The sequence below is a fragment of the Oncorhynchus keta genome, chromosome 29 (assembly GCF_023373465.1).
Source record: "Oncorhynchus keta strain PuntledgeMale-10-30-2019 chromosome 29, Oket_V2, whole genome shotgun sequence".
Lineage (NCBI taxonomy): Eukaryota > Metazoa > Chordata > Actinopteri > Salmoniformes > Salmonidae > Oncorhynchus > Oncorhynchus keta.
The window spans coordinates 42,590,215-42,615,545 of NC_068449.1; the positions used below are offsets into that span (position 1 = coordinate 42,590,215).

General features: G+C 44.0%; 1 protein-coding gene across 2 annotated transcripts in view; it reads right to left on the bottom strand.

Annotated features, from left to right (window-relative positions):
• The window catches only part of LOC118370746 (catenin alpha-2), a 724,633-nt gene that overhangs the window by 535,155 nt on the left and 164,147 nt on the right, over positions 1-25,331 (bottom strand). For both annotated transcript variants that reach the window (XM_052486587.1, XM_052486588.1), the window contains exons 4-6: positions 24,991-25,157; positions 22,053-22,172; positions 15,168-15,434 (exon numbers count right to left, since the gene is read on the bottom strand). In XM_052486587.1, coding sequence (XP_052342547.1) covers positions 15,168-15,434; positions 22,053-22,172; positions 24,991-25,157 — 554 coding nt within the window. The remainder of the gene's footprint in view (positions 1-15,167; positions 15,435-22,052; positions 22,173-24,990; positions 25,158-25,331) is intronic.

Below are 25,331 nucleotides of genomic sequence, written 5' to 3' on the forward strand. Positions count from 1 at the left end.
TTACACAGTCAGACTATTTTGTATGTCCCTAATCCCTTCCCCTTGGTGGGTGTAGGGGACGAGGCACACTCCCTATTGAGTGACATGTTACTATTACACACGCACAAACAAACACAAATGCACACACACACACTAATTGCTACGGAAGGCTCGTGCTAGGGCTATCCAGTTCCTGAACATAATGGATGTGGATAGAAGGCTATTGTACGCCCTGCATCAATATAGTCAATGTAGTTTGAGGCTACAAGCACCATAATATATATATTAAATATATAATATATATATATAACACACTGTATAGAGGCTGTTATGTAGATATGTACCTTGTTGATGCTGCACTGAATGTCCCAAACACACACACACACACACACACACACACACACACACACACACACACACACACACACACACACACACACAGACAGATAAAGAACAGCATGGCAGGTAGAAAATAGTGTCTCACACCTACACAGCAGCAGATAGAAAGTATCTGAACGGAAAACAGCCGGGAGGACAAATGGATGAAAACAACAACAGCATCACACGACAAATAATCCAGAGTGACTTGGATCTCTGCCGCAGGCTCCACGGCACTGCACCATGCGTACGCATGGACCTATGTCTTAGTGTGTGTGTGTGTGTGTGTGTGTTTGTGTGCGTGTGCGTGTGTGCGTGTGTGCGTGTGCGTGTGTGTGTGAGAGAGAGAGAAGCGCCTCTCCAGTCAGCTCAGGAGGAAACGAGGGAGGAGAGAGGAGAGGAAAGGAATGCTGACCGATTTCTCTCAGTGAGCAGCTGGAGAAAGTATCCATCTACTAGCCACTGGACGAAAGGTCAGGGGTCAACACACACCCACTGAAAACCAACAGTATTCCCATTGGTCAGCTCAGCAGCACCTAGTCGTTAGTTAGCAGTGGAGCATTTCACCATTAAGAGTCTATTGACTCACCCGTGCATCAATCGAAGTAGCACGATAAACAAATCCCCATCAAAATCAGTCATTTTAAGACAGAGATGTCCGTTTCTTTGGGCTGCGTCTGAAGTCGACAGCGCTGATGTGTCAACCTCTGTCTGCAGCTTCGCAATCGTTGGAACCCCACTATGGAAAGGAGAGACTCGTGAACATGGGGGGGGTGTTCTAGGGTTTTGTGACAACAAAAACACGGGGTGAAATATGTGTCCAAAAATAGTACAATATTTCCTGAGCATTGTTATATTTCCTTTGGGCTACAGCGGTAAAGATCAAAGTCTATATTTTATTAAATACTTTATAAATACCTAAAGGCGTCCTAAGAAAAATGTAATAGCTAAATGCCAACGGCTTAGACTTTCAGAGGTTAAATAGACCTATAACATTGAAATCAAACATCAGGAGTTATGTATCCTAGTCTACATCTCATTAACGCTATAGAGGTGTAGGGCGGGCTCTCTCTCTCTCTCTCTCTCTCTCTCTCTCTCTCTAAGTAGTGAAGAACGAAGCCACTGGAAAAGGGATACAAATAATAATATATATATATATATATATATATCTATAAAAAAACTGGATTGAAAAGTGATACAACATTGCCCCCTACTGGTGATCTGGATGTACTGTTGTGGCACCTGTTTCTGCCTTTCCACTCCAGGTAGAGGGTCAAATAGACTTAAACAGACGTCTGATAGCAGCAAACCACTGTGTGTGTGTGTTTGTGTGTGTGTATGTCCAGCAGCTCAAAAGCCAGAGTCTCATCTCATTTGCTACTAGAAGGGTAAAAGGGATTGACTGAGGGGATGATTTGAGTCAATCATTTTGATGTGAAATGCAATTACATTAAAAAGCTTTGCAGGCCGCCGACCGAGGCATCTTTCCTCCCTCATCTTACTCCACTCATATCAAGCAGCACAAGGAAACATGTCCTTGTAGAATGTCAAGATGGCGCCGGAGTGGGGGGGCTGCCGTCCAACCGATGCTATTTTTATTTTTGTAAATATTTTTTTTGCGTTGTTCGTAACTTCTTTTGTACATAATGTTCCTGCAACAGTAATTCGTAACTTCACACTATCTAGGGAATTTTCATCTGTATTTTTCATAGCTGTCTACATACCACCACAGACCGATGCTGGCACTAAAACCACACTCAGTGAGCTGTATTCCGCCATAAGCAAACAGGAAAATGCTCATCCAGAGGCGGCGCTCCTAGTGGCCAGGGACTTTAATGCAGGGAAACTTAAATCAGTTTTACCTAATTTCTATAAGCATGTTAAAGGTGCAACCAGGGGGAAAACAATTCTAGACCACCTTTACTCCACACACAGAGACACGTACAAAGCTCTCCCTCCATTTAGCTAATCTGACCATAATTATATCCTGCTGATTCCTGCCTACAAGCAAAATTTTACTTGGTCAATAAAACAGTGGTCAGATGAAGGAGATGCTAAACTACCGGACAGTTTTGCTAGCACAGACTGAAATATGTTCCGGGATTCTTCCGATAGCATTGAGGAGTACATCACATCAGTCACTGGCTTCATCAATAAGTGCATCAAGGAAGTCGCCCCCACAGTGACTGTACGTACATACCCCAACCAGAAGCCATGGATTACAGGCAGCATCTGCACTGAGCTAAAAGATTAGAGCTGCCACTTTCAAGGAACGGGACTCTAACCCTGAAGCTTATAAGAAATCCTTCTATGCCCTCCAACACACCATCGAATCGTACTGCGTCGGCTCCGACGCTCGTCGGATGTGGCAGGGCTCGCAAACTATTACATAGTAATTCTACAAAGGGAAGCACAGCCGAGAGCTGCCCAGTGACACGAGCCTACCAGACGAGCTAAGTACTTTCTACGCTCGCGTCGAGGCAATTAACACTGAAGCACGCATGAGAGCATCACCTGTTCCGGACGATGGTGTGATCACGCTCCCCACAGCCGATATGAGTAAGACGTATAAACAAGTCAACATTAACAAGGCCTCAGGGCCAGACGGATTACCAGGACGTGTACTCCGATTATGCGCTGACTAACTGGCAAGTGTCTTCACTGACATTTTCAACTTCTCCCTGCCTGAGTCTGTCATACCAACATGTATCAAGCAGAGTCCCTGTGCCTTAGAACACTAAGGTAACCTGCTTAAATGACTACAGACCTGTAGCACTCACGTCTGTAGCCATGAAATTCTTTGAAAGGCTGGTCATGGCTCACATCAACATCATTGTCAAAGAAACCCTAGACCCACACCAATTGGCATACCGCCTCAACAGATCCACAGAGGATGCAATCTCTATTGCACTCCACACAGCTCTTTCCCACCTGGACAAAATGAACACCTATGTGAGAATGTTATTCATTGACTACAGCTCAGCGTTAAACACCATAGATGTCGCAATTGTAAATGAGAACGTATTCTCAACTTGCCTACCTGGTTAAATAAAGGTAAAATTAAATTAAATTAAAAATAGTGCCCTTAAAGCTCATCACTAAGCTAAGGACCCTGGGACTAAACACCTCCCTCCGCAACTGACAGGCCGCCCCCAGGTGGTAAGGGTAGATAACAACACATCTGCCATGCTTGTCCTCAACGCGGGGCCCCTCAGGGGTGCGTGCTAAGTCCCCTCCTGTACTCTCGGTTCACTAATGACTGCCCGGTCAGGCACGACTCCAACACCATCATTAAGTTTGCTGATGACACAACAGTGGTTGGCCTGATCACCAACAATGATGAGACAGCCTATAGGGAGGAGGTCAGAAACCTGACCGTGTGGTGCCAGGACAACAACCTTTCCCTAAACATGATCAAGACAAAGGAGATGATTGTGGACTACAGGAAAATGAGGACCGAGCACCCACCAGGTCTCATCGACGGGGCTGTAGTAGAACAGCAGGTTGAGAGCTTCAAGTTCATTGGCGTCCACATCAAGACAGTCGTGAAGAGGGCACTACAAAACCTATTCCCCCTCAGGAGACTGAAAAGATTTGGCATGGGTCCTCAGATCCTCAACAGGTTTTACAGCTGAACCATCGAGAACATCCTGACGGTTTGCATCACTGCCTGGTATGGCAACTGCTCGGCCTCCGACTGCAAGGCACTACAGTGGGTAGGTGTGTATTCGGCTCATGTGAAAAATAAAATGTGATTTGATTTCATTTGAAGGGAGAAGCTTGCTTTGTATCCCAGCTTGACAGTCAGCTCCCTACCAGTACAGTACTTTAGCAGTATCTTTACACATTTGTGTGTGTGCGTGTGTTAGCTTTGAACTAATTGCATGACATTACCAAAACGAATTACTGCTGTAGTGTTTCTGCATATTCACTCTGGCTCTGTGTGTACATAGTGGATGTGGATTTAATGGCAACCCCATCCCCTATAGTGCACTACTTTTGACCAGGGCCCATATGGCTTTTGTCAAAAGTAGCACACTATATGTGGAATAGGAAATAGTGTATAGGGTGCCATCTGGGACACAAACAGTGATTCACATTTAGCCCTGTTCTGCAATCCAAATGCCGATGGCTCTAGGTGTTCCATTTAATCTGGATGGGAGACAGACAGCCTGAGGGTCAATATTTAAAAGGCTCCGTGTGCTAGTACAGTAGCTCAAAGTTGCACAAGGTGGGAGAGATGGGGAGGGAGAGTGATAGAGAGAGGGGAGAGTGAGAGAGAGAGAGAGAGAGAGGGAGAGAGGGAGATAGAGGGAGAGAGTATGTCTGCCTGCCTGTACACTACCGGTCAAACGTTTTAGAACACCTACTCATTCAAGGGATTTTCTTTATTTAGTCTATTTTCCACATTGTAGAATAATCATGAAGACATCAAAACTATAAAATAACACATATGGAATCATGTGGTAACCAAAAAAAGTGTTGTTCCAACAAATTATTCAACTAGCCAGCCTCCTGGGACTCTGGACAAAGGGACTGTCAAATAAAATCAATCAATCAAACCTCCTCACTTCTCTAACCCTATTATGCACAGCTGTTGACCTTTTGGAGGAGCAAACCTGTCTTCCTCACTATACCCACTGTTTTCTCATAGGGGGCCAAAGGGACATTTGAGGTTAATAGCCAAAAGGTATGTTCTCCTTTGTGAAAGAGATATTTTAACCTCAATCGGACAACCATATAGGTTAAAAAAGGTTGAAAAGGACATGGATGAATCTCTTTCGGTTCAGGTACCTACAAGTAAATGTCCTTTGTTGACCTTCTCATTTTAAAAGGGTTTTGTCAGGCGGACTCTTGACTTGTTCATAAGCTGCCCTTTCAGAGTTCTGTCCTACTATCCAAACAATTTGAACTTCTACATTTAAAAATCCACCTCTCTAAAAACAAGTCTCTCACCGTTGCCGCCTGCTATAGACCACCCTCTGCCCCGAGCTGTGCTCTGGACACCATATGTGAACTGATTGCCACCGATCTATCTTCAGAGCACGTGCTGCTAGGCGACCTAAACTGGAACATGCTTAACACCCAAGCCATCCTACAATCTAAGCTTGATGCCCTCAATCTCACACAAATTATCAATGAACCTACCAGGTACAACCCCAAAGCCGTAAAGACGGGCACCCTCATAGATATTTTAATTTATTTTAATTCTTATTTCACCTTTATTTAACCAGGTAGGCTACTTGAGAACAAGTTCTCATTTGTAGCTGTGATCTGGCCAAGATAAACCGTAGCAATTCGACAAATATACAACAACACAGAGTTACACATGAAATAAACAAAACATACAGTCAATAATACAGTAGAACAAAAGAAAACTAAAATAATTTCAATAAGCATGTTTCTACGGCTGGCCATGCTTTCCACCTGGCTACCCCTACCCCGGTCAACAGCACTGCACCCCCCGCAGCAACTCGCCCAAGCCTTCCCCATTTCTCCCTCTCCCAAATCCAGTCAGCTGATGTTCTGAAAGAGGTGCAAAATCTGGACCCCTACAAATCAGCCGGGCTAGACAATCTGGACCCTTTCTTTCTAAAGTTATCTGCCGAAATTGTTGCCAACCCTATTAGTAGCCTGTTCAACCTGTCTTTCGTGTCGTCTGAGATTCCCGAACGCTGCCTGCACCTGCCCGCCTGTCCAACATCACTACTCTGGATGGCTCTGACTTAGAAAACGTGGACAACTACAAATACCTAGGTGTCTGGTTAGACTGTAAACTCTCCTACTCTCAAACATTTCCAATCCAAAGTTACATCTAGAATTGGCTTCCTATTTCGCAACAAAGCATCCTTTACTCATGCTGCCAAATATACCCTTGTAAAACTGACCATCCTACCAATCCTCGACTTCAGCGATGTCATTTATAAAATAGCCTCCAATACCCTACTCAACAAATCGGATGCAGTCTATCACAGTGCCATCCGTTTTGTCACCAAAGCCCCATATACTACCCATCATTGCGACCTGTACACTCTCGTTGGCTGGCCCTCGCTTCATACTCGTCGCCAAACCCACTGGCTCCATGTCATCTACAAGACCGTGCTAGGTAAAGTCCCCCCTTATCTCAGCTCGCTGGTCACCATAGCATCACCCGCCTGTAGCACGCGATCCAGCAGGTATATCTCTCTGGTCACCCCCAAAACCAATTCTTCCTTTGGCCGCCTCTCCTTCCAGTTCTCTGCTGCGAACTGCAAAAATCTCTGAAACTGGAAACACTTATCCCCCTCACTAGCTTTAAGCACCAGCTGTCAGAGCAGCTCACAGATTACTGCACCTGTACATAGCCCACCTATAATTTAGCCCAAACAACTACCTCTTTCCCTACTGTATTTATTTTATTTATTTATTTTTGCTCCTTTGCACCCCATTATTTTTATTTCTACTTTGCACATTCTTCCACTGCAAATCTACCATTCCAGTGTTTTACTTGCTATATTGTATTTACTTTGCCACCATGGCCTTATCTCACCTCATTTGCTCACATCGTATATAGACTTGTTTCTACTGTATTATTGACTGTATGTTTGTTTTACTCCATGTGTAACTGTGTCGTTGTATGTGTCGAACTGCTTTGCTTTATCTTGGCCAGGTCGCAATTGTAAATGAGAACTTGTTCTCAACTAGCCTACCTGGTTAAATAAAGGTGAAATACAAAAATATAAAAAATATTTTAAAAACTCTGGCCTTCTCCTTCTCCAGTGTCAGCTCTAGTGCCACATTGCGCAATAACCTCAGCTAGCCTTGGTCTATCTGTTTGCTCCTACGAAAGGCGGGGAGAGAGCGGAGCTCAACCAGCCCTTTTTAATTTGGGAAGGTTTGGTCATGGCTTGACCTCGGCAGGCCACTGCAGGCCTTACTCTGTGGGACAGTGGATATCAACACTAAATACCAAAAACGTCATTCAACGTTCCCAAGAGTCAACGCAGAGAGGTGAAACTGAACACACCGAGACGAACAATACAGTCTATGTGGATTGGTTAACTTCTACTGATTAGTATCATTTGCCTGCTCCTTCTCCAAAGGTCAATGTGTGGGATTAATTTGCTTTGGTAGAGAAAGAGTTGGCAGAAACGAGAATAGGATAGACGGAGTAACATGATAAGACTATTTGATCATATTTGTATTTTTTTTAAGAATAGGAGAGATGTTTTCGGAGTCTTTGGTCGTGTTTCTCATCACCTTCCCCTTGGACTGGAGTGCTGGTTGGTTCTGTGAGTGATGAATATTAATTTGGCCTGGGTAGGTGAGGAAGCGGGAGCATGTTACGTGTGCTGCCGTCTGACATACTACATTCTCTCTGATCAGGGGCTAGGCGTTGGAGGGAGGGGAACTCTGAGGAGAGGGAGAGAAGGATCGTTTTGATGCTAAATGGAATCACAAAATAAAATGGATGGGGAAAGTTGAAAAAAGTAAGAGTGAAGACCCACGGCTAGTGGAACAGTCGAATCCACAGTGCAATCTGTCTACAATGTGCCGTACATGCCATAATCCAAATGTCCAATGCTAAATATAATATTCTCTCAACGTACATTTGACTAAATCATATATCTGACACGTAAACATACACACCTACCCTCCTACACATCAACAAACAGCCTTCCCTTTTGATCGCATCGCTCATTTGTGAATAGATTCTCATCCCAGCCCAGTCCGGCCCAGTCCAGAGAGGGGAGAAGACAGATACTGACCCAGTCTGAGGACACCAGGGCTGCATTCAAAATGACACCCTATTCCCTATAAAGTGCACTACTTTTGACAGGAGCCCTATTGTCCCTATATTGGGAATAGGGTGCCATTTGGGATGCAGACCAGGACTGATCCAGGACTGATTGACCCCGTCATCACACATGCCCATCTCCTGAAGAGTTCCATTACTGACATAAATGTGTGTGCACTGTGGATGTGTGTGTGGGTGCGTGCGTGTGTGTGTGTGTGCGTGCATGTATGCTCCTACAGGAGTGTGAGAATATGTGTGTGTGTGTGTGTTTCTCTGTGTATGTGTGTCCAGCCGTTGCATTGCCTAACATATAGTGTCACCGTCCACAGGCTGGGGCTGTGTAGTATAGTGTAGCAGGAATCAATCATGAACGAGCAGCTTCAGGAGAGCACACACACACACTGACTGGCAGAGGGCAATTTGTCTCATTAAACTGTTGCCTACCTACTGGAATCAAATTAGCTTCGCTCTTTTTGCTTTCTGAAAGCCGAACTGTTTTCCATAAAAAGCAGAGTAGATCGAATTACCATAACATGTAACTTTGTGGAGAAGGTAACAGTGGCACAGTAGAGAGAGGTTGGAATTTACTGAACGAGAGCCCCTGCCATTGCATTCTTATCCAGATATTTGGAGGTTCTAGCCAGTAACCAAAATGTTATGGTTCACTTTGGATATACATTTCTGTGCCATGCTACCCCCCTGCTAGATGGTTATCTAGCACAAATCCATGATAATTTACTGAGTATTTTGCTGTTATGTAACCTACTACCACCTTACAATCGGGGGATTTCCTCAATTTCACATTGGACCCGAACAATATGGTCTCTGTTTTCCAAGGTGAAGTGACAGCTTATAGCCATTTACTGACATTCAGAAGTTCAGCACTGAGGGCTTTCTCAACCCCATTTCTGTCTTTGTGGGAAACCAGCAGTGCAGAATCATCTGCATAGAGGAAACAGTCACATGTAGAGGCAGATTTCAGATCATTTATATACCACAGAAAATAAAGTGGACCCAGTGCACTCCCTTGGGGTATCCCGAAGTTCAAGATTTGGGGTTTTAACAGGGTCCCATCCACATCTGCTATCTGTTTTCTTCCTTGCCAATAAGAGCTAACCCATTTTCCCTCCACCAACTTCCTTCCTGATGTGATCAGTTAGATATAGTCAGCAAGTGTCGGTGGAACGGGATTTCCTAAAGCCAGATTGGAGCTCATATAGCAGGTTATGCAAGGAAATATAAACTCTCAATCTACTCGAACATAATATTTTCCATGACCTTCGATAACATACAGGATAATAGGATTGAGACAGGCCGATAGTTTCCATGATCTAACTTATTCACTTTTTGTTGCTGTTGATGAATGACACTTGCAAGTTTTAGTTCACTGGGAAAAAACCCTAGTTCAATAGACAGATTTAAAGTGTGAATTACACAGGGGGTGATAATTACCACAGCATCCCTTAGAAATCTGTCAGGAATGTTGTCAAGGCCAGTTGCTTTGGAAGGGTCAAGTTCTTTCAGCTTCTTTAGCACAGTTGACTCAGACACTTTAATATTCCCCTCCCCCTTTTCTCTCCAATTGGTAGTAGTCTTGTCTCATCGCTGCAACTCCCGTACGGACTTGGAGAGGCGAAGAGTCGAGAGTCACGCGTCCTCTGAAACACAACCCAAACAAGCCGCACTGCGGATGACACTGGGCCAATTGTGCGCCACCCCATGGGCCTCCCGGTCGCGGCGGGCAAAGAAAGACCCTGGGCTCAAATCCAGGATCTCCAGTGGCACAGCTAGCACTACGATGCAGTGCCTTAGACCACTGCGCCACCTGGGAGGCCCCAACTCAGACACTTTTTCAAATGAAAAAACATCTACTTGAATCCCCTGCTGTGAGTAAAACTGCTGGACTTGACTCTCCCCATAACAACCTGAATGACAAGGTAACTTGCTAACTAATACTGTATATTAGCTATAGTTGTAATAAAGCTATTCAGACTGTCTGCAACCACAGTCTTGTCTGATGTTACCTTTCCTCCAATGTCTAAACTAAGATTTTGGGCTTTCGTCTTTAATCTTTTACTGTTACCTAACAGCTTCAGACACTTCAGATTGTTGTAACCTAATTTCTTATAGTTTACAAAAAAATATAATCTGCCCTGGATTTCCTGAACTCCAGAAAGCGTTCATTTCTATGCTTAACTGCCTTTCAAACGTTATCGTTTATCCATGGTTCTGTTCTTTACTTTATTCAACAACAACAACAGAAATCTGGAGCCTGCTCGTCTACAACATCTGAAAATAATTATTTAAAATGGCCTCAGGCATTTTCCACCTCATTGCATTTCAATACAGCAGACCAGTCCAACTTGCTCAAACAATTAACAAAACCATCTGCAATATAGCTCATCTATAGACCTAATTTGTATTGAGTTATGACAATTACAAATGTTTTGATAAACCTTCCTTATACAGATCATGACGGCATGATCACTGAGGCCATAGTTTACAACCCCACTGTTTGACATCCTTGATCTATCTGACACCCAACACGAGGTCAATGATGGTTTGGGTAGAAGGACAGACCCTGTTGGGCTCATTAACCAGCTGGTGTAATGAAAACAGATGACAACAATTCTTAAGAGCTTTAATAGTAGCATTGTCCTTTTTGAGCATGTCTGTATTAAAATGTCAATCACCATTGACAATAAACTTTGATTTACCAAAATCTGTACAGTTGGAGCAAGTCTCCTCCAACAATTCATAACACTGGTCTGGTCTGGTGGTCTATGAACAGGTTCCCGACTATAATGGGTTTGCATTTTGGTAAAACAATGTCCAACCACACAGCTTCAGTCTCGTCACGGCTTTAATCTGACCTATAGTTGAACCTAATATTTGATCTTACATAAATATGAACTCTCCCGCCTTTGCGATTGCGGTCTCATCAAATTACTACATCATTTACAACTCTGTGTTGTTTTAAAAAAAAATCTAACCCGTCTAGCCATGTTTCGGGTGGGCGAAAAAAAGCAAAGCCCTCCCACCTTAGTTACCGGAGAGGAGACTAATTTCCTCGATCTTGGGAGGGCTTCTAACGTCGAGATGAAGGATGCGTCGTCCTCTCGTAGAATCTTCTCTGGAGTCAAGTTCTCCTCCACTGTTGGAACTGTCAGACAGAATTGTTCACTTGAGACGAGTGTTGACTCCCTGTAGTTCAATTGCAGCTGTGAAGCTCCAGGGTTCGACCTCGCACCTGACGCCGGGGGGGGGGGGTTGCCGTTCAGGTCCCCTGCCCCTATCCCAGTTTTGCTCCACGTCCATTCGGCACAACAGCCCGTCTTGTCTGGGGCCTCCCTCTGCATCCTCTCCTGGTCGCCGCGCTCGGTCAGCAGAGGGAAGCGGGGGGATGAGGTTGGCTGCCATGATCAAAGTCTGCAAATCCTCTATTCATTATTCATACCTGAAAGAGAGGGCTCCTACCCTTCTGCCCTTCTCCATTGTAGCATGCCGCTGCTCCAATGGATTTATCGCTATAAAATGGGCCAGGGCATTGATGAACATTTCCAGACAGTAACAGCCATAGGGTAATTATGAGGTTTCCACCATCAATTTGGCGTTTACCTCTGACCTTAATTGCCCTTTTGGAGGGACTGTGGCAATTGGGATGTACGAAGGTGTTAATAGGGTGTATTTCCCGTTGCCAAAATTCTTTGTGCCAATCTTGTCATGGATCTTCTGATTTAAAACCGCATCCCTTCTCGAAACTTTCCAGCTGCCATCTTGCCATCATGTCGATCATGTATTTCCGGACTTATAGATATGTTTGTTCTGTATAGCCAATGACCACATGAGTTGCCTGTACAGCACCATAACAGATCTGGGACCAGGCTATATATTCACCACCATTTGAAAAAGGTTTATCAAATAAATTCAATGTGATGTTTAGGCTTTGCATCTGCTATATGTAAGCAAGTGTTGCCCTCACCTACATTACAGGTGTTGAGTGACAGGCGTATAGACATGCTTGCAATTCTCAATTTCGACCACATGGGGTCACTATAATACAAATGAAATTCAGCTACCGGTCTACCTGTGGGCTATATACAGCACATCATACCCTGTAAAGGTGTCTGCATCACAGGAGGTTGATGGCACATTAATTGGGGACAACGGGCTCATGGGAATGGCTGGAATGAAATATGTGGAATGGTATCAAATACAAATCAAACCAAATACCAAATACCATTTGATGCCAATCCATTTGCTCCATTCCAGCCATTACTATGAGCCCTTCTGCCCGAAGCAGCCTCCTGTGGTCTGCATATTAGGTTCCCTTGAAAAACGAGAACAATGTGGCAACAGTACTGTTTGTCCATCTTGAGACACCGTGGAATTCAAGTAAGATATAATAAATCTGTCATTCATTTTGATGTTTTTGCGGAGGAGATCTAAGTCGCACCATTTTACATCTAACTACGATGTTTGGTGCAGGTGTTTCTCAAGTGAAAAAACATGAATGACGACAAAGACTTAATTGAAGAATCCCTACTGTTGACCAATCACAGACAGAAGGGGAGTAGACTTCGGCTATCAGACTTCGGCTTACCGAACAAACAGCCGGGAAAAAAACTCTTGCCGTAGACCAAAAAGAGAAAAAACGTCACAAAATGTTGTCATAATACATGTACAAACTGTTTCCGGACTGTTCCGGGTGGGAAGCGTGCAGATGCCTTAACAGTACCACAAACCAAATGGTATGCTAGCCAACCTAAAGGATAACACACGAGTGATATTCTTTTGTTGCCCTACAACCTAATAAAAATGGAGTCCCGTGCACAACCACTTTACACTTCAGGCATTATACACTCACGATACCGAATGCTATCAGATACATTCAACAAAAACACGTTAAACGCTGCTCATGTATTCAACGCCACGCTTCTAACTATAATGTCAATAATATGTGCCCAATCAATCAAACCAATGACATTAGACGTTATGACTTTTTCAATATTCCCCCTCAAAATATATTGCCTGCTTGTTAGTATGTAAGTTAAACAAGGTGGCAGGTAGCCTAGCGGTTAAGAACGTCGGGCCAGTAACCAAAAGGCTGTGGGTTTGAATTGCAGAGAAAGGCACTTCATTCTAGTTGCCCTGGATAAGAAAGAGCATCTGCTAAATGGCAAAATATTTAATGAAGAATGTTGAATTGCGTTTTAAGTTAATCAAAGACCTGTTGACTTTCAGGTAGAAAGCATAAGTCCATGTATTGTCAGTACAACAATAAACGGCAAGTAGCCTAGTGGTTAGAGTGTTGGACTAGTAATTGTAAAGGCTTGCGAGATCAAATCCCCCAAGCTAACAAGGTAAACATCTGTTGTTCTGCCCCTGAACATGGCAGTTAACCCACTGTTCCTAGGCTGTCATTGAAAATATAAATTTGTTCTTAACTGACTTGCCTAGTTAAATAAAGGTCAAATTTAAAAAACAGTCCCTCTGAAATTTCACAGTATGTGCCAGGGCCCTTATTCATAAAGTCTGTCTGAGTGTTGATCTATGGTCAGTTTAGCCTTTTAGATCATAATGAATAAGATGACATGGACATTGGGGAGCTGATCTTCGATCAGCACTCCTACTCTGAGATGGGCACTGCTCTAGAATTACATCCACCTTTATCAGTTATCGGTCTACGGTGTATTTATAGTCCTTGGCCACTAGGTGACAGTCTTTAGTCATATTTCTCTAAGCAGCAGAAACCATTCTGGAATATACCATTCTGGAATGTCCACGCTAGTAATAATATTTAGGAACATCCTTGTAAATGATGTATTCCTCCAGTGCTGCCAGTGTGTGTACTGAAAGGGAAGTTAAATTAAAGACCACCTATAGAGATGAATGAAAACAGCAGGGTTGCATGGCACCCTATTCCCTATATAGTGCTCATAGGGCTCTGATCAAAAGCAGTACACTAGATAGGACACACACAATGATGCACATTGACTTATCTGCTGAGGTGGCATTTTGTTTTAAAGCTGGTAAATGACCTGACCTCACAGTGATCCTTTGCTCAAACAGCGACGTTTGAGCGATGCTCAGCCTTACGCAGGTGGATTTAGTCACCTGTCGAAGTTTCTGTCAATAACATCATCGCAAAGAAAATAACAGAGAATATGTGCGTGTGGTATTGCAGGCTGTGCTGGGGAATCAAAAGACTGAAGGGATGAATGTGGGAAAGTCAGTCACACACACACCTGAGGTGGGAAACGGAAGTGTGTGCGTGTGCCTGTGTGTGGGTTGTGCGTGTGTGGGTGTGTCTCTGTGTGTGTGCGTGTGTTAGTACGCCTGTGTGACTCTCTCCCTTTGCAAATGTTAGCTGAATAATTCACGGTCTGATATAATCATCGGCTGCGGTTTGCAGGTGAGCAATTCATCATGTTGTATGTAATTAAAAGGGTGTCGACAAAATGTGTTGTGAATGCCGAGATAACAGAGACAACCCAAGCAGTTTGTGGAAAAAGAAGGCAGAAGTCTCTCTGAATCCATATCTTTAAAAGCTTTGGGGACGCGTGATGACGGAAGGTGAGTGTATATCACTGGACGGTTTCAGTGGTAACGTTAGTCAGTGTTCTGTCTCTCTGTGCAAGCCCACGGGCGTACCGTACAGTGGAGTAGATCAAGTTCAAAGTACTCTGTACAACTGTCAAACACTCAGACGTGTTCACCTGAAAAGTGTGTCAACACCATGCAAGAATCCGTTTCAAATACGCTTTGCCAAAACGGTTGCCCTTTTTTTTGGAAAACACATGGAGACAAGGCTGTGACAAGGCCTGTGATGTAGCCTCAGAGCACAGAGACGAGGCAGCGGTCATTAAAAGAGAGGAAGGGAAGGAAAGGTACCCACCTGGGCAACAGCCTTAGAAATACATCCCAGTCAGACCCACAGTCTTGCAGACTCCATAGAACTCCATACAACGCTTCCCGACTTTTATCATGGGGCTGGGGAGAGCGAAAGAGCGAAATAGGTTATGGTACTCACGTCAAACTCGTTGAGGGCCGCGGCCAGCTCGCCGATGCCAGCGTGGCCGTGCTTCTCGTCGCCGGGCGAGGTGGCCTGAGCGGCACTGCTGATGCCCCCGATGGCCTCTTGCACCTGCTTGAAGACGTAGTCGCGGTTGGCGCGCGTGGCCGCCACGTCCGGGTGGCGCAGGAAGGCCTGCGAGGCCGTGTAGAGCATGGTGGCATTCTTCTTCAGGGCACCGCGCGCAGCCGCCATTTCGTCCCGGCACTGGGGGTCTTTCAGCTCCTGAAGACGAGATGGGGGAGTTAGGAAATGTTATATACTGGTCAGGAAATGTTATATACTGGTTAGGAAATGTTATATACTGGTCAGGAAATGTTATATATTGTTTAGGAAATGTTATATACTGGTTAGGAAATGTTATATACTGGTTAGGAAATGTATACTGTTTAGAAAATGTATACTGGTTAGGACATGTATACTGTTTAGGAAATGTTATATACTGGTTAGGAAATGTTATATACTGGTTATGAAATGTTATATACTGGTTATGAAATGTATACTGTTTAGGAAATGTTATATACTGGTTAGGAAATGTATACTGTTTAGGAAATGTATACTGGTTAGGAAATGTTACATACTGGTTAGGAAATGTTATATACTGGTCGGGAAATGTTACATACTGGTCAGGAAATGTTATATACTGTTTAGGAAATGTTATATACTGGTCAGGAATGCTATATACTGGTTAGGAAATGTATACTGTTTAGGAAATGTTATATACTTGTTAGGAAATGTTATATACTGGTTAGGAAATGTTATATACTGGTCAGGAATGCTATATACCGGTTAGGAAATGTTGTATACTGGTTAGGAAATGTATACTGTTTAGGAAATGTTATATACTGGTTAGGAAATGCTATATACTGTTAAGGAAATGTTGTATACTGTTTAGGAAATATTATATACTGGTTAGGAAATGTTATATACTGGTTATGAAATGTTATATACTGGTTATGAAATGTATACTGTTTAGGAAATGTTATATACTGGTTAGGAAATGTATACTGTTTAGGAAATGTATACTGGTTAGGAAATGTTATATACTGGTCAGGAAATGTTATATACTGGTCAGGAAATGTTATATACTGTTTAGGAAATGTTATATACTGGTCAGGAATGCTATATACTGGTTAGGAAATGTATACTGTTTAGGAAATGTTATATACTGGTTAGGAAATGTTATATACTGGTTAGGAAATGTTATATACTGGTCAGGAATGCTATATACCGGTTAGGAAATGTTGTATACTGGTTAGGAAATGTATACTGTTTAGGAAATGTTATATACTGGTTAGGAAATGTTATATACTGTTTAGGAAATGTTAAATACTGTTTAGGAAATGTTATATACTGGTTAGGAAATGTGATATACTGTTAAGGAAATGTTGTATACTGTTTAGGAAATGTTATATACTGGTTAGGAAATGTTATATACTGGTCAGGAAATGTTATATACTGTTAAGGAAATGTTGTATACTGGTTAGGAAATGTTATATACTGGTTAGTAAATGTTATATACTGTTTAGGAAATGTTATATACTGGTTAGGAAATGTTATATACTGGTCAGGAAATGTTATATACTGTTAAGGAAATGTTGTATACTGGTTAGGAAATGTTATATACTGGTTAGTAAATGTTATATACTGTTTAGGAAATGTTGTATACTGGTTAGGAAATGTATACTGTTTAGGAAATGTTATATACTGGTTAGGAAATGTTATATACTGGTCAGGAATGCTATATAACGGTTAGGAAATGTTGTATACTGTTTAGGACATGTATACTGTTTCTAAAATGTATACTGTTAAGGAAATGTTATATACTGGTTAGGAAATGTTATATACTGGTTAGGAAATTTATACCGTTTAGGAAATGTTATACACAGAGTATACAAAACATTAAGGACACCTGCTCTGTCCATGACAAAGACTGACCAGGTGAATCCAGGTGAAAGCTACGATCCCTTATTGATGTCACTTGTTAAGTCCACTTCAATCAGTGTAGACGAAGGGGAGGAGACAGGTTAAATATGGATTTTTAAGCCTTGAGACAATATAGTCATGGATTGTGAGGGTTAATGGGCATGACTAAAGGAACAGGGTATGGTAGTAGGTGTCAGACCAGTTTGCATCAAGAAATGCAACACTGCTGGGTTTTTCACGCTCAACAGTTTCCCCGTGTGTATCAAGAACGGTCCACCACCCCAAAGGACATCCAGCCAACCTGACACAACTGTGTGAAGCATTGGAGTCAACGTGGGCCAGCATCCCTGTGGAACGCTTTCCAATGAAAGTGGTTCTGCTGGCAAAATGGGGGGTGCAACTCAATATTAGAGCAGTGTTTCTAATGTTTGTTACACTCAGTGTATATTGGTCGGGAAAGGTTGTCTACTGTTCAGGAATATGTTATAAACTGGTTAGGAAATGTTGTATACGTGTTAGGACATGCTACACATACTCAGGCCAGACGTCAGCACGGGTTATATAGTAAACCTGCAGAATTATACTAACATACATAACTCATTTGACTTTAGTTATGTAGCAGTATTGGAATTGATTTGAAAAGTTTGAGGTACTGAAACTTTGTTCAAAGGGTAACTTTCACTTGGCTCGAAATCCTTTAGAGAGGATTTGACATCTGGCCTGACTCTCGAGATACAATCCAAACGAAGGCTGAATATTTAATTAAACTCGCTCAAATGAATCGTCACATACCATTATTGTGGGCAAGAGATATGTGTCGATTGAAAGTTGAACCTTGAGGCTTTCAATTGCACGGGCTTCCTTCGATATGTCTACTCATATTCTATTCAAACATCATAAAGCCTTGATAGGCAGACCTTCTTGATATGAAGAAAGTTATTTTATGTCAAGTCGGTCCCCTTGAACAGCGTACCTTGCGTGACCCAACATTTCGACTGAGCGCGCAACACACTATTTATCACAGATTTCCTGTCAAAACTCTACCTATGCATTATTAAGTGTTCTCGCGTAACACTTCCTTTTTAATTCTAAGAAAGGTTAAGGGGGGAAAAAAAGCATTCCCTCAACGATGTGCCACTTCCAAAAAGTACCCAAACTTAGTGGAGCTTTAAGAAAGCACTCAAAATACATTTTCCCTGAATTCAAAATTATTATTCCATGGTCATGTTTAAGGGGCATTTCCAGCGACGGAGAGATGTGAGGCAATCAACCGAGAGATGGCAGCTCAACTCTTTCATCATGTGTCCCAAATCACACCCTATTCCCTGTATGGGGAATAGGGTGCGGCCGGCTTCACTCTGGTCAGAGAGGTCCGTGATCTGACCCTCACAGGGAAACATCACATCTGCTTGTCAGGGACCAGTGGTGTAAATCGATCCTGGTAAGAGAGAGACTCTGTGCCCCCGACATTGAACTGATGTCTGTGTCACTGCGACCTTACTATCTGCCCCGTGACTTCCCCCAATTGGTTGTTACCGTTGTGTACATTCAAGGGAGAAGGGAGGGAGAAACCCACAGTTAAAACTACCTCAGGCCAACCTACTGTTGGCTCCTGGAGAGGGAGAAACCCACAGTTAAAACTGTCCAGATTTGGAACGACAACACTATCACTTGTCTCCAGGGGGTGGTTTGACTGTACTATGTGGGAGGTATTTGGTCTTCAGGGGGTGGTTTGACTGTACTATGTGGGAGGTATTTGGTCTTCAGGGGGTGGTTTGACTGTACTATGTGGGAGGTATTTGGTCTTCAGGGGGTGGTTTGACTGTACTATGTGGGAGGTATTTGGTCTTCAGGGGGTGGTTTGACTGTACTATGTGGGAGGTATTTGGTCTTCAGGGGGTGGTTTGTCTGTACTATGTGGGAGGTATTTGGTCTTCAGGGGGTGGTTTGACTGTACTATGTGGGAGGTATCTGGTCTCCAGGGGGTGTTTTGACTGTACTATGTGGGAGGAATTTGGTCTCCAGGGGGTGTTTTGACTGTACTATGTGGGAGGTATCTGGTCTCCAGAGGGTGGTTTGACTGTACTATGTGGGAGGTATTTGGTCTCCAGGGGGTGTTTTGACTGTACTATGTGGGAGGTATTTGGTCTCCAGTGGGTGTTTTGACTGTACTATGTGGGAGGTCTTTGGTCTCCAGGGGGTGTTTTGACTGTACTATGTGGGAGGTATTTGGTCTCCAGTGGGTGTTTTGACTGTACTATGTGGGAGGTATCTGGTCTCCAGTGGGTGTTTTGACTGTACTATGTGGGAGGTATTTGGTCTCCAGGGGGTGTTTTGACTGTACTATGTGGGAGGTCTTTGGTCTCCAGTGGGTGTTTTGACTGTACTATGTGGGAGGTCTTTGGTCTCCAGGGGGTGTTTTGACTGTACTATGTGGGAGGTATGAGGACAGCAGCTCGGATCTTGATGAACTCAGATGTTTCAGACTATGTAAACTTCTGTGTTGAGTCAGTTGTGCCCACTAAAACCCATAAAAGCTTCCCTAACAATAAGCATTGGGTATCAAAAAAATCTTCAATCACTACTTAATAGGAAGAAGGCAGTTCATGAGGGTGATAGACAGGCTTTAAGAGATGTACAACGTGAGATCAAAAGACAGATACTAGTGGACAAGGAGGCATACAGGCAAAGGGTGGAGAGGACCCTCTCCTCAGGAAACACAAGGGTGGCCTGGCAAGGGATTAAATCCATGGCTAACGCTCCCAACACACAGTCTGCAGGGGAAAAACCAATGCTGTCCTTGGGAGACATGAGGGCCAGAACATGGTTATTAATAAACTGAATGTTTTCTTCTCAAGATTTGAAAGCAGACAACTTTGTGTCGGAGGTAAAAAAATAAATAAAAATGGAAGCATCGTTACAAACGAATGTTTTGAAGTTGTTCAGGGGATGTAACGCACACAAAATCCCAGGCCCAGACAAGTGGACAGGTGCTAAAGCACTGTGCTAAACAATTGGCTGGTGTTTTTAACAGACATTTTCCAATCCTCCCTGGAAAAACTCAATAATTATACCAATTCCTAAAGCATCTCATCCCTCTGTGCTGAATGACTACCGCCATGTCGCCTTGACATCCTTAGTCATGAAATGCCTTGAGAAAATGATGAAAAGTCATGTTCTCAGCGCCACCGAGAATCTCCTCGACCCGTTTCAGTTTTCCTATCAGCCCCAGTAGAGGAGTTGATGATGGCATTCTTACTCTCCTCAACATGGTCTATAGACATCTAGAGGGTGCCAAATCCAATTTCAGGGTTCTGTTTGTTGACTTTTCTTCTGCCTTCAACACAATCCAGCCTTACATTCTGGCACAGAGACTCTTTCGGGACTTCTCCTTAAATGGGGGGCTAGTTTTGTGGTTTGTTGGACTTCCTGAGCCAGCGGTCAAAAGTAGGTCCCCACGTGTCGGACATACACCAACACAGGCTCTCCTCAGGGATGTGTTAACCTCGTTAAGTTCGCTGATGACACTGCCTTGATCAGCCTGTTGCATGATGACGACGAACATCATGGCCCGCTCCTAGATGACTTTGTAGACCAATCACACTTGGTCCTCAATACCAATAAGACCAAAGAGATGTGCGTAGACTTCAGGAAGTGTACAACACCTACCTCTGCAACATCTATCAGAGGTCAGAACCTAGAGATTATAGAGGAATACAAATATCTGTGTCTCCTCTAGGACAATAAGCTTCAGTGGAGTAAATGTACAGACCTGATCTACAAAAAGAGCCAACAGAGACTGTACTTTCTCAAAAAGCTGGGATATATTAATGAAGACGGTACTATACTGACTCTGTTTTACAAATCTTTCATTGAGAGTCTTTTCACTTTTTGTATTGTTTGTTGGTGTGGCAATGCCACTGTCAGACAGAGAAATATGCTGAGAAGGATTATCACCACAGCAAGCAGGGTACTTGGAGTCAAACGGACAGGCCTGGACGAGATCTTTAAGGTCAGGGCCCTTCGCAAGGCTCACTAAATCATTTTAGACCCAAGCCACCCCCTGTACCCAGACTGCGCCAGGTCTGATATCCCTCCTAAATATCACAGCTCAGGCTAATGTTTCTATGGGACCCAGTAAGGCCAGCAGGCTAATGTTCCTATAGACTCAGTAAGGCCAGCAGGCTAGTCTCTTTTTATTGTTATGTAACCGTTATGAAAGTTATATTGCCAATCTTGTTTTGTATTTAAACACCACTTTAAACGTCTACATGACACTGCAACAATATTTCCCCAAGGGGACAATAAAGTCAGGAGGGTATTTAGTGCACTACTTTTGACCAGAGCTCTAGGGGCCCTTGCTCAAAAGTAGTGTGCCATTTGGGACGCAGCCTCAGTCAGAAACGTCGTGCTATGGCACAGTCACAGATACAGCGCAGCACTTAAACGTGTTTTTGGAGAAGGCGTTCAGTTATGACCGAGAGCCCAGCTCGGCGTTGAGAGTCGTTTCCCCCCCTCCCTAGGCTCGCGAGGCAGTGGTGTGATGTAGTGCCATGACTGTGTCTGCTTGCTCTGTGCGTGTACGATGTCCTGCTATGATAGAGAATCGGTGTTCTTGCTGTGTCTTTGGTAAGAGCCGAAGGGCTCTCTGTCTCTATCGTTTTTTAATGCGTCTGCCTCGCTACTGGTTTCCTCTTTAAACTTCCCCTGGCTGGACCTAATCGTCTCGAGGTTTAACACATCACTGATGGTTAGAGGTACAGGTGCTGGAGGTACAGGTGTGTGTGTGTGTCTGTGCGTATGTGTGTCTCCTGCAAAGCTTGGTTTCCCATTTATCTGTGATACGAGCTCAAGGAGCCTGGTGTGGAGTATGACATATTTAACTATTACCTGCTAGTGTGAGTGTGTTTGTGTTACCTGCTGTCTGCGGGCAGCCACATAGTTGAGCTTCACCATCTCCTTGCCAAACTCTTTGAAGCGGTTGGCAAGGTCCTGCTCGTTGGTGGCATTCTTCACTGCCTCCAGGGCCTCCTCCACCTGTCATATACACACCCACACACACACACACACACAAATAGACACACGGACACACACGCGTGCGCACACACACACGAAAACACGGAGACACAGATATTTAACATTTGCAAAGAGCTTATGGACATAGCTACCTTAAGGCTTTCCATGAAGTATTTTCATGAAGTGACAAAACTTCAGCTACAGATGTAGGATCTCAATTTGAGCATCAATTTAATCCTCCAGCAACAGGAAATGTGAATTATTACATTAATTATAATTAATGGACATTTTTAGGGGTTGAAAATAACCTAGTCTGAAATTCCAAAGGGAAAATTACAAACTTCAGAACCCGTTTTAAACCTCAAATACACTACAAGTTTAAAATGTCCCTCCTGCAACAGGGTGATCAAATAAAATCATCTGTATATAAAATAATAATAATAAGGAACTTTGCTTGGCGGGACAAAAATTAATTTTCACTTCTTTGTAATTGCTACTAGAACATATTTTTTTTGTGACAATTAACTTGTGAGTTTTTTTTTTTATTGTCCCCTTTTAGCGATCCTCATCCCTGCAGGTCCATTCTTATTCTAAACTACTTTCTGTAGCCTTAAGAAAGTGCAGACAATAGTATTGGAGAGAGAGAGTGAGAGAGAGCAGAAGAAAGAAAGAGAGAGAGAGAGAGAGAGAGAGAGAGAGAGAGAGAGAGAGAGGAGAGAAATAACTCGTAAGTGGCCTTTGATGAGAAGCTTAGGCACAGACTGGAGTTAAGCCCCCTCTCGGCTCCCGGGGACACCCTAAATGTTCTAGAAGATGAACTGTCTGAGAGTGTGTGTGTGTGTGTGTGTAGGTCTGGGCAGTTGTACCAGCACTGCACTGGATCACAATGAAAGCACTACAGCCAGAAGCAGAACTTGTGACCTGTATGTGTCCTGTAAACATATAGGCTTAATTACACTTCTATCCAAGCGGTGTGACATGTACAGTATGTGTGGTTAATACCTCCTTGTTCCTTATAGCGGGAATCCATCAGTGGACTCTGATATCATATCAGGTGCATGTTTGTGTGTGTGTGTGTGTTTGTGTGTGTGTGGTGTGTGTATGTGTGCATGTGTGAGTGTGTGCCTGTGTGCATGTGTGAGTGTGTGCCTGTGTGCATGTGTGTGTGTGTGTGTGCATGTGTGTGTGTGTGTGTGCATGTGTGTGCGTGCGTGCGTGCGTGCGTGCGTGCGTGCGTGTGTGTGTGTGTGTGTGTGTGTGTGTGTGTAGGTGTGTGTGTGTGTATGTGTGTGTGTGTGTGTTCTACTACTGAGGTTCTGGCTCATCTATATGCTAATGTACGGCCCAGGTAGAACGTAGCTCTCCCAGCGTACATTGGTGATCATTGGTGATCAGTGGAGCTGTGGATTAGAGCATGGCATGCTGGGATATCCTGGGGAGGGGATGGGACAGGACATGGGGATGTTACTCACTGAAGGTGTCCAGAAATGCCTCTATGGATCGCCAAAGGCATTTGAACTCCTAGTGTGTTTTGATACAGTGTCCTTCCACACACTGTGAAGAGAAAATATGTATCCTGGATGCATCCTAAATGGCACACTATTCTCTATTTAGCGCACTGCTCTGACCAGGGCCCTTGACTAAGAGGACACGGTGACTCTACTGTACTTACTGAAGTTGCTGACTATTCTGTATCCTGACTATATACAGTATGTCCCTGTTGATCGCCAAAGGCATATGAAAGCCCTTGTGTTATCTTACGATTTTAAGCTACCTTGCTCTTTCACTTACAGTAAGTGAAGCGAGAGGTGTGTGTGTGTGTGTGTAATTTGGTAGAGTAGTGGTTGGCTCATCCTGAAACTATACAGGGGTTGTGTGTGTGTGTGTGTGCGTGCGTGCGTGCGTGCGTGTGTGTGTGTGTGTGTGTGTGTGTGGAATTTGGTAGAGTAGTGGTTGGCTCACCCTGAAACTCTACCGGGGTTGGGAGTGTGTGTGTGTGTGTATGTGTGTGTTTGTGTGTGGAATTTGGTAGAGTAGTGGTTGGCTCACCCTGAAACTCTACAGGGGTTGGGAGTGTGTGTGTGTGTGTGTGTGTGTGTGTGTGTGTGTGTGTGTGTGTGTGTGTGTGTGTGTGTGTGTGTGTGTGTGTGTGTGTGTGGAATTTGGTAGAGTAGTGGTTGGCTCACCCTTGAAACTCTACAGGGGTTGGGAGTGTGTGTGTGTGTGTGTGTGTGTGTGTGTGTGTGTGTGTGTGTGTGTGTGTGTGTGTGTGTGTGTGTGTGTGTGTGTGTGTGTGTGTGTGTGTGTGTGTGTGTGTGTGTGTGTGTGTGTGTGTGTGTGTGTGTGTGTGTGTGTGTGTGTGTGTGTGTGTGTGTGTGTGTGGGTCCTGCTGGGTCTATCTAAAAAGGCCAGCTGACTTTGTAGCTGGTAGGGGAGCCTCTCTGTGGCGCGTTTCAAGATATGCAGACGAACCGACAGCGACTTCAAACAGCCTTTTTAAAGGCCACCGTCATTCACAGCGTTTGAATAAAAGTTAAGAGGCTACGCGAGAGTAACTTTGTCAGACTTTGTATGATAGGGTCCTCGACCAAGGTTTGTACTCAGATGCATGAGTTCCACCTCAGTTTCTTAATCAAACCATTGGCAGCATGGGGTGACAACGCACAAACTTCACCATCACTTCAGAATAAATCCCATGGGATGGGGTGCATCTCAATCTCAATAGTCCAGTGTTGTCCATTCCGGATGAGACAAGGGGTGGATGCATCTTAAGGCGATGGAGATGTGTCCCTTGTATCAGTGAAGAAGAGCAAAAGGACATAGTTATAGAGTTGCTTACGATTTTCAGGTGGGCCAGCAACCTCATGACATCGGCCATGTCGGCGAGGATGAGCAGGCGGGTGACGGCGGAGAGCAGGGCGCGGGCAGCCCTCACCATGGTGCCTCGCTTCACTGAGGAGCAGGGGTCGTCAGCAAACTCCTGGGAGGCCAAGCGCATTGAATCGCCTGCAGAGGGAGATCAGGGTGAGACAGAGAGGGAGAGAGAGACAGAGACAGAGACAGAGAGGGAGAGAGAGACAGAGACAGAGACAGAGACAGAGACAGAGAGAGAGAGAGAGAGAGAGAGAGAGAGAGAGAGAGAGAGAGAGAGAGAGAGAGAGAGAGAGAGAGAGAGAGAGA